This window comes from Notolepis coatsorum (assembly GCF_963971535.1).
Source record: "Notolepis coatsorum genome assembly, chromosome: 19".
Classification (NCBI taxonomy): Eukaryota; Metazoa; Chordata; class Actinopteri; order Aulopiformes; family Paralepididae; genus Notolepis; species Notolepis coatsorum.
The window spans coordinates 43,198,725-43,209,397 of record NC_140183.1 but is presented as its reverse complement, the minus strand read 5'-3'; the positions used below and the strand labels follow the sequence as shown (position 1 = coordinate 43,209,397).

The 10,673-nt window shown below is 42.8% G+C and overlaps 1 protein-coding gene across 1 annotated transcript in view; it reads left to right on the top strand.

The window, feature by feature from the left end:
* Window positions 1-10,354, top strand: part of satb1b (SATB homeobox 1b) — a 119,346-nt gene extending 108,992 nt beyond the window's left edge. Inside the window, exons 13-15 of the mRNA XM_084336429.1 lie at window positions 2,217-2,423; window positions 2,759-2,797; window positions 7,645-10,354. Coding sequence (XP_084192555.1) covers window positions 2,217-2,423; window positions 2,759-2,797; window positions 7,645-8,247 — 849 coding nt within the window. The 3' untranslated portion in view covers window positions 8,248-10,354. The remainder of the gene's footprint in view (window positions 1-2,216; window positions 2,424-2,758; window positions 2,798-7,644) is intronic.
* Window positions 10,355-10,673: the final 319 nt, after the last annotated feature.

The window sequence follows — 10,673 nt, the reverse complement described above, 5'->3', positions numbered from 1 at the left end:
CTACTGTATGTACAGTTCCATCTTATAAGGATATGGCTCCGCCATTTTGGATCGGATTGCAACAGGGATGTGTGCTAATGTTCACAGAAGTAGCCACACTAACAGCACTCCAATCTATGCCAATAACGTTCAGTTTTGTGATAGAGAATCCCGAGAAATAAGAGAAATAAAAAAGAATCATACAGAAGTAATTTGCTTGCAGGAAGCTGGAATCGGCTGGGAAAGGTAGTTTTTCGAAATGTCAACGCTCATTGGAGCTCTGGATGCCCTCTCCTCATATGACTACAACTGGTGACGCGCCGCTAATTCAAAATGGCGGATATTCGCAAAATTATTAAGACATTCCATAAACTAAAATCTCACTAATAACACTGCAAACGTATTGCTGAAATTACTCTTGGCAATTTCTCGGTAATATGGTGTTTACTAGGGATGGGTACCTTTCACATTTGAACCGATACGGTACCTGTGAATCGATACCGGTACCCAACGGTACCTTTTTTCGGTACTTTAGTCTCAAGAAATTTAATGTACCTACCTCAGTCGTGAAAAAAAATATCCAAACTTCAAATAACTACAATTTCGACAGTTTTCGGCTTGCCATTGCTCCGACTGCTTTGTTGTTGAATCAAGTCAAATCCTAGGTAAGCATCTATTGTGCGTGTGAACGTTGACATGAAAAGAAAAAAGGTACAAAAAAAATAAAAATTTAAAAAAATCCGGTATCTCACTTGAATCGATACTCTGTAGTACCGACGTGTTTCGGCTTCGGTACCTCAAAAGTACCGAATTCGGTACCCATCCCTAGTGTTTACTCTTGGATACATTTGGGGGAAAAAACGCTACTTAATGTTATACAGTCTGGAGAGATTGATTTATGACGTGATATCATTTGCGGCCCACCGATGGACCGCTCGGGCTAAAGAGGTTAACCTGTTAAGCCCTAGGCCTATTTTCTGAAAGTCCACCAAAAAATACATGCCTAAGTAAATGGAAGATTGCTCCACTTCTACAAGGTCCCTTTGCATGTTCTTGGTATCTAGGGACATCTATGGATCTCAGGGAATGTATTCCCAGTGTCAGAAATATCGTGTCTGTTACTAGGCTTGAGTAAATTGTGATGAAACAAAGGAGAATATAAATAATGATTTTTCTTTGCATCTTTGATGGTGAATAACACCATGCTAAAAATGACCAGACATGAAAATTCTAAGCAAATTAATAAAGGGAAGATGATTAAACAGAAGGTTTTGTAGATACAGTATTGAATTCTGCCATCCGGACACATGCAATTTGAAATATTATTATAGAATATCAGGCCTATAAATTACATTATTATAGTCAAGTTGCACATCTACGGATCAGGCCAAATCTACTCTTTCCAATGGCAGAGTTCAATTTGGATTTAGTTTCACCAGGCGTGCAGCAAGAACCGTGAATGAAATCTACTGTAAATACATTTTCCGCCATTTTGAATTGGTTTGCAACGCGGATTTTTGCTAAACGTTCACAGAAAGGTAGAAAAACAAACTGCGTTCTAATTTATGCCAATAACGTTCAGTTTTGTGGTAGATAATCCCGAAAAATAAGAGAGAAAAAAATGTATCATCCACAAGTCATTTGTTTGACAGAAGCTGGCATTTCCTGAACTGATATTTCACTAATAACACTTTAACCTATTGGTAAACAAACGTATTGCTGAAAATATACACTATGACTGCTGTTTTGACAGGATCAGGGTCTTTAGCCTTGGCTACATTTGAAAATAAAACGCAACATTAATCCATACAGTCTGTAGACATGGATTTATGACGTGATGTCATTTTGGGTCCGGTACCAGACCCGTTGGGCTTAAATAATAATAATAATTATTATTATTATTATTATTATTATTATTATTATTATTATTATTATTATTATTATTATTATTAACCTGAAGGTCCTTTTAGCATTTGTATACTTTTCTGAAGAGAGTGGCTAGTTGTGTTTTTAAATACTTGTGAAAATGTAAAATTAATAAATGTAATAATAATAATTCTGGTGTCGTAATTAATTAATTAATTTAAATTCAGCCACAGTCAAGCTGAGGCCTTTATCACTTATCCTTCACCAGCCTTCGCTAACGCTCTCTCTCTCTCTCTCTCTCTCTCTCTCTCTCTCTCTCTCTCTCTCTCTCTCTCTCTCTCTCTCTCTCTCTCTCTCTCTCTCTCCTGCAGGGCTGGCTGTGTGAGCTGTTGCGCTGGAAGGAGGATCCATCCCCAGAGAACCGCACGCTGTGGGAGAACCTCTCTATGATCCGTCGCTTCCTGAGCCTGGCCCAGGTCGAGCGGGACGCCATCTACGAGCAGGAGAGCAGCGCCGGGCAGCAGCACCACACCGAGCGGCCGCCGCACGTCATGCACGTGTCCACCGACCCGCTGCAGGTGAGGCGCCAGTGTGTTGCGGAAAATGGAAATGTAACACGTCTGTACAGTATGTGTTAAGTTAGGGATACGTCCTGTGTTATTTCAACACATCTTTATTAAGAGTGTTGACACGCAGTATGCCTTATGTTTACGTGGACATACGTTTCAGATCAAGCGTGTGATGAACACACACACACACGTACACACATCGATGTAAGCAACGTGTATGGAAATACACACAGATTCTCATGCATTCACACACACACACACTGCATTCATTTAGACGTACACACACAATACACATACTGTGTGTACACACATAAACAAAATACCTGTAATATCTGTCCCCACAGACCCCAACTCTGATGTTCATGTCCACAGACCAACTACAGGTGAGACAAAGTAGTACGCTCACACACACACACCTACACACACACCCACACACACACACACACACACACATTGTGTCCCTGATTAATTGCACATTTTCCCCTACAATCTTTATTGTGCCACCCCCCCCCCCCCCCCCCCCTTTAATTTATATCTCAAGTCATTTAACTAATTTAGCTGGTATTGGTAATAAACAGCACTTAAGGGTTTTTATGAGTTCTGTTAATTAGCAACACAGTAATAGTTAAAAGTTCCCCACTTTTAATGAAAGCATTTTTTTTCTTCTTTAAAGATATCATTAGCATTAACTTATATAATAGAGTTGCCTTTTAAAGGACATCTGGTGGACGGATGAAAGGAACCCAGAAAGTTGGTCTTAATGAAGTTCAAAAATACTTCTATTAAACACCATGAGTGGCAGCTGAGTGGCTGATACGTTATTTGGTTACTTAGGAACATATGGCCAGTGTGTTGCAAGGCTGCCTCACGCTGTACAAACAGGATAATCTCATTTATTTTATATATGGAGGTATATATAAATGATGCTTTGTAGCAGAACATTTTGTGTACATTTCGTACATACCCTGCATACATTCTCAGAGGGAAAACACACAGTATTTGACTAGTACTGCTGTACAGATAATATTAGTACTACTATTAGTACCTCTTTTGCATCATGTTGTTAGAAACATACAGTGGTGCTTTAATGTTGGGGTAAAGTGTAAATAAATATCTGTTTGTCACACCACAGAATATTTTTTTATTAACCACCCAGCCAGATTTTAATGATTAAAAAGGTTAGCCACTTTCATTAAACCCAGCTCAAAAACAGTTAATCTGGCTGCTCAGACCACGTCTCAGGTTTGTTGTGTGTGGTTAGATCACGTTTAATTGACGGCTCCCTTTCAGCTTAAATGCCATTTTATTGTTCCACTCAATCACTAAAATAGTTTTGCTATAAGCTACCAAATCTAACAAATGGACCCTACTTGGTTAGAAAGCTTGACTAATTGGCTTACTAGCAAACTGGGTTAAACCATCCAAATTTAACTATACCTCCAGGAGTATGGCGTTAATTGTTTTAGCATTTTCCATTTGCACACATGAATTGGTTAGCATTAGCTTTGCTATGCTAAATTTTTTAGTTACTATCAACTCTGGGAGAACCATGCTAATGTGTTGTAATTTTTATATAGTGTTAGGAGAGGGGTTATGCTAATGTGTTGTAGTTTTTATATAGTGTTAGGAGAGGGGTTATGCTAATGTATGTCGTTTTTATATAGTGTTAGGAGAGGGGTTATGCTAATATATTGTAGTTTGTATATAGTGTTAGGAGAGGGGTTATGCTGATATGTTGTAATTTTTATATAGTGTTAGGAGGGGTTATGCTAATGTATTGTAGTTTTTATATAGTGATAGGGGAGGGGTTATGCTAATGTGTGTAGTTTTTATTTTGTGTTACACATTTTACATTTACATTTAGTCATTTAGCTGACGCTTTTATCCAAAGCGACTTACAAGTTCTGTACGACAAGCCATCAGGAAGAGCACAACTCTATCAGCTGAGTAACAATGTTCATCAAAGTGTTGAGTGCTACAGTGTAGGTTAGTTTATTAGGACAAGTGCATGACAGTATGGTTAGTTAGGGTTAGATTTTTTTTTCTTTTTTTTTTTTTTTTTTTTAATTCAGATAATGGTTGAAGAAGTGAGTCTTTAGTCGACGGCGAAAGATTGGACGTGTTTCGGCTGTCCTAACTGGGGTGGGTAGTTCATTCCACCATTGTGGGGCAAGGACTGAGAATAGGCGACTTCTCTTTGATGACCCTCCCGGAGCTTGGATAGGAGTAGGTCTGAGGCGGCCAGAAGATGCAGAGCGTAGGGGTCTTGAGGGTGTGTAGTTAGAGACCATTGACCGGAGGTAGGCGGGAGCAGTTCCCTTTGCCGCACGGTATGCTAGGTCAAGGGCCTTGAAGCGGATTCGTGCAGCAATGGGGAGCCAGTGCAGGTCCCTAAGAAGTGGGGTGACATGGGCCGACTTCGGTAGGTTTGAGATCAGGCGGGCCGCTGCGTTCTGAATGAGTTGAAGAGGCTTAGTGGCAGTGGCCGGGAGGCCAGCGAGCAGTGCGTTGCAGTAGTCGAGGCGGGAGATGACTGTTGATTGGACGAGGAGTTGGGTGGCTTCTTTTGTCAGGAAGGGGCGTATCCTTCTGACGTTGCTCAGGAGGAATCGGCAGGTTCTGGTTGTCGCTGCGATGTGAGCAGAGAAGTTCAACTGGTCGTCGAGGACAACACCAAGGTTCTTGGCGGTCGGGGACGCGGTCACAGCTGCATTCTCGACTGTGATGGAAAGGTCGGTCAGGGGGGAGGATTTGGCCGGCAGGTGGAGCAATTCTGTTTTGCTTAGGTTCAGTTTGAGGTGGTTGGTCGTCATCCAGGCGGAGATGTCGGACAGACAGGCCGAGATCCGCTCAGAGACGTGGATATCTGAGGGAGGGAAGGAGAGGAAGAGTTGAGTATCGTCGGCATAACAGTGGTAGGAGAAGCCATGAGACGTGATAATGTTACCCAGTGATTTAGTGTAGAGGGAGAAGAGAAGGGGTCCTAAAACCGAGCCCTGGGGGACACCCGTCCGCAGGGGGCGGGTGGCCGACAGGGTCCCTCTCCATGACACTTGGTAGGAGCGGTCATTGAGGTATGATGACAACCATGTCAGCGCAGAGCCAGCCACTCCCATTCCTGCGAGGGCCGCGAGGAGGATCTGGTGGTTGACTGTGTCGAAGGCTGCAGATAGATCTAGGAGAATCAGGACAGAGGAGAGGCCTTTCGCTTTTGCTAAGTGAAGTGCCTCTGTGACCGCAATGAGGGCTGTCTCTGTGGAGTGACCAGTCCTGAAGCCTGACTGATTAGGGTCTAGGAGGTCATTCTGTAAGAGATAAGCAGTAAGTTGGTTGGATACAGCACGTTCAAGTGTTTTAGAAAGGAAGGAGAGAAGAGAGACAGGACGGTAGTTGCCTATGACGGTAGGGTTCAGGGATGGTTTTTTTATGAGGGGCGTGACTCTGGCTTGTTTTAGGGAGGTGGGGACCACCCCCGAGTTGAGTGAGGAGTTGATGGTTGCAGTTAGGAATGGGAGGATGTCTGGTGCTATGGACTGGAGGAGTGGGGAAGGTAGCCGGTCCAGCTGGCATGTAGTCGGACGGTTCGACGTTACCAGTGTCAGGGTCTCGGCTTCTGTAATGGGAGAGAAAGATGACAGAGTGAAGGATGAGGTTCTCGATTCAGCATTTGGAATGGGTGGGGGTTGGGAGAAGGAGCTGCGGATGTTCTCCACTTTTTCCTCAAAGAAGATCGCAAAGTCTTCGGCAGAGAAAGATGAGGGAGGGGGGGGTGGGGGGGAGTGAGGAGGGAGGACATGGTAGCATGCAGTTTGCGAAGATTCTTGGCAGAGGCCTCGATCCTATGGTGAAAGAAAGAAGCTTTGGCATTAGTAATGGTTTTGGAGAATGTTAACAAGAGGTTGTGATATGTGTCGATGTCAGCAGTGAGGCGTGACTTTCTATACTTCCTTTCAGCTGCTCTCAGGACCTGTCTTTGTTCTCTCACTGGATCTGTCAGCCATGGACTGGGTGGGGAACGGCGGTGTTAGGAGAGGGGTTATGCTAATGTATTGTAGTTTGTATATAGTGTTGGAGAGGGGTTATGCTAAGGATTGTTCTAGTGTGTCATTGAGCCATGATTTCAGGCCAGCCCCAAAAAACATACAAAAACTTTAAAAAAATGTTTTACGGGTCTACTTGACTATTCAGTTCACATGTTTTCAGCACCTATTTTCTAACATGTATAATGCATTTAGAAACAAATTCCTGAAAGTCCTCTACCTTTTAAAGACCTTGCTCATGTGAGACCTATGATACAGCTGGACACAGATTTGGCCAAATTAGCTCACACTGGCTAACCTGAGCTATAATAGGATACATGGGCTACTGTTAAATGGCATCTTTGAGTACAGCTGTGCAGCTGGCTGATAAGCAAGCTATAAAATGCTGTTTTGTAAACTTCATTATGAGACGCCAATCGCAAAGTGTCTGACTCAGAAATGAAAATAAAAGGCCACACATTCCGCGTGGTCAATAGGGACCGTGAGTCGCCCCCTCGTTCCCTCTCCAGCCAAACAATGAGACATTTTAGGAGTAACGTGTCATGAGTTTACACTGACAGGATACTGACTGCAAAGCAAAGCCATCGATAGCATTCTCACACCATTGCAAATCGCCTGACCATCGCAACATGAATTGTCTGTGCATGGATTTTTGTTTATCACTGTCTGTCAATGGCGTTTGAATGGAGCCCGATAAGCCGCAGGAGCTAGAATGCTGTGGCCAGGGTCAGTGTGTGTGTGTGTGTGTATGTGTGTGTGTGTGTGTGTGTGTGTATGTGTGTGTGTGTGTGTGTGTGTGTGTGTGTGTGTGTGTGTGTGTGTGTGTGTGTGTGTGTACACGTGGGTTCCTAAAAGTGTTTTGCTGGTGACTCCACCCCCACAATGAGAGACACAATCTCCCTCCAAAAAGGAGAGAGAAAGAAACCCTATCAGGAGAACTGATTACATTCAATAAGATATTGCATGGGAAAATTCCTTCAAAGCGCCTGTTCTATATACAGTGGGCCCGTTTTTCCACACAACTCAATTGATTTTAACGAGTGTCCTTATTAAAGTGCAGATAAGTGTTGACTGATAACATCCCTCTCTCGCCACCCCCTTCTCTCTCGTCTCCCCCTCCTGTCTTGCCCCCCACCTCTCGTCCCCCCCTTCTCTATCGTTCCCCCCCCCCCCCTCCTCTCTTGCCACAGTCTCAGTCCTTTCAATCCCAGACGCAGCACCAGTCCCCCATGTCCCTCCAGCACCCCTCCCAGCCGCTGCTGTCCCAGCAGCCCATGCACCACCATCAGCAGCAGCTCACCGCCGGCCCTCGGCTGCCACCGCGCCAGCCTTCCACCGCCTCCCCGGCCGAGACGGAAGACGAGAGCAGTCGCGGAGGGAGTGGCATCAAGATCCGCACCGGCGGGGGGAAGATCTCCCTGGAGGCCCTGGGCATTCTGCAGAGCTTCATCCAGGACGTGGGCCTGTACCCCGACGAGGAGGCCATCCACACGCTGTCGGCCCAGCTGGACCTGCCCAAGCTCACCATCATCAAGTTCTTCCAGAACCAGCGCTTCTACGTAAACCACCCGGCCAAGGAGCCCAGCAATGGCAACGCGGCCACAACTAACAACACCAGCAGCAGCAGCAGCCCGGCCTTCGAGGAGGAGCTGTCGGACTTCAGGGAGGACGGAGAGCTGCTGAAGGATCTGCATGAGAGCACGCAGACCAACACCATCTTCTCCATCAAGATCGAAGAGCACCTGGCCCGCGCCGAGACCCGGTTGGAGTCGGAGCACGAGGCCAAGGAGTAGGACTCCACTTATGTTGAACGTACTGAGAGTATTCTCTCTCTCTCTCACACACACACAGACTGATGGCTTTGCTGAAAGGTAACGCTTTGGCTAGTGCAGTACCAGTACCAACACACTGCAAATAAAAAGAGTAGTGTTTTTATCAATACAGAGTCTGGACTGTAGTAGTGTTTATATATCAATTGCAGACTGCGAGTGTTCTCACACTGGAAAGCCCATTTCAGACTCAGTAATACAAGAAGTATTACTTTTTTGATTTTGTAAAACTTGTATTATTCACTGTAAAGACTGATCATTTAAATAATCTGCACAAAAAATATTCTAAGTATGTTGCCGTGGATATTTGCTGACTGCACTCGATGTCCGTTGTTTTACACTGATTTATGTTGTTTCTTTTTTTTCTTTTTCTTCTTTGAGCTACTGATTATATATATATTTAAAAAGAAAAATCCCCCTGGAGTTTGATAGGACTTTGATAGGTGTTTACGTATATGATGTTAACTGGATTTTTAAAAGCGTATGAAATCAAGGACCAAGTGGTTGACAAGGCCTTAATGACGAGGTACTAAGTCTGGAGCCTGCTGGCAGATTAGTTATTCTTTTAAAAAAGCGCAAAACGTGATTATGGATCACTCAAACTCTGGAATGCAAAACACACCCCAGGTGCATCGCTGAGAATAGCTCAATATTTACATATTATTTGTTAGGGAAGAAATATAAATATATATAGACATATATTGTAACTGTAAAAAAAGAAAAGAAAAAAAATGAAGAAGAAAATACAGTCTTAAAGAAACTATGCCAACAAATGCCTTGTACTATATGGCACTGCCGATGTTAGATTATTTTGCAAAACCTTTGTCACTGTAACTTTCTGAATTGCCACACAGTTAGAAATGTGAATCACAACCTGTTTATGTTGTCCACCATTATTTATTTGCAGTTCATTCAGTGTTTCTGATGTAATTACTTTTTTTGAAAGTTTATGTTACATAGCGCTTTTTTAATTTCACTGATCTTTTTCTATTTATAAATGTAATTTTGATGGGCAGTAAAAACAAAAAGTGTCTTAAACGTTTTAAATGGAAAAATGTGCTTTAAAGGTTGCCTATAAAAGTGCTGTATGTCAAGCAACTCATGCTACAAGCTTCACAATTAATGTTGTATGCAATTTTTACTATCATGCAAATAAGCTTAGGTAAAATTACTAACCTATAGAACTCCTTAGAAAGAAAAACATATGCAATCTGTGTGAAAATCGATGTCTGCAATGTGTCTTCCTTTGGTTAACAATCCAATTCAAAAGATATTCCTGTATAAATATTCTGTATAAAAAAGTGTTTCTTTTTTATGCGTTTATTTCAATGAGAACACCAGTTATTTTGTTACGACTGACTGTTTTATAAGTGTTTCTCAGTTCCTTTATGCAGAAATGTTCTAACTAGGAGTGGTTATTGATTGTTAATTACACAATTAAACTGTTTGAATTGTACCCCGAGATTCTTGGCATTAACTTGACCAGGCTCTTCTGACGTCAGAGGGGTCGCACTTCTAAAACGAAGAAACAAGAGAATTAGTTTTGAAAATTACTGCTAAGAAAGAAATTTCAATCAAAAGTAATGAATCGATCAGTTGCAATCACTGAACACAACATGTATTTGTAATAATTGTAAATATCACATCTCATGAATCATTGATTGTTTATTGTAAATATATGGATTTTGTGCAAGAGCTTACCATACAAAATTGAATTGCTCCATCGACATTATGTGGCGCCTCCTCCTATCCAGCCCACTGTATCCGAGGCTCTCTTCTCATGCATCCTCACTTCTATTGCTGAGTGTATCTGAAGCACCTGTGGAATTTGAAATAAATAAATGTTAGGTGTGAACACCTGTAATAACAAAGGCCTCTGGAGGGAGGCAACGTGTAAAACACAGGTGTCCCGACCTCTCCCTGAACCCCTGGTGAAGGCGGGTGTCTGCTCCATTAGAACATATACCATCACCTGTTAACACACTGGGATATGTGCCAGCCATTCTGGGCTGGTGTTACCCTCATGTTTTCATCCCTTTTTTTTTCCTGAATAAAAAAAAACCCAGTGTCATTGTGTGTGTTCCAAGAAAAACAAGCCCGACGCCTCAAAGGCTCACAGTATTCATCATTTTTGTTAAAGGTGCAAAAATCCATGAGCTCTTTTATCACGGTACACAGAGGTAAAATCATCAAAATATTAAGCACAGTTGTGTCTGCTCTTGACCTTTCCTAGTGATTTACTTACACTGTAACTTACACTGACAAACGGGTTTGACCGTAGCTCCACTGTTGAATTCCACTTCATTACAGCTGCTTTCTGTGGGAGGTGACATGTTTACCTCGGCCCTCTAGAAATGGTTTGTATTTGCAGATGCCAGCACAGGGACAAA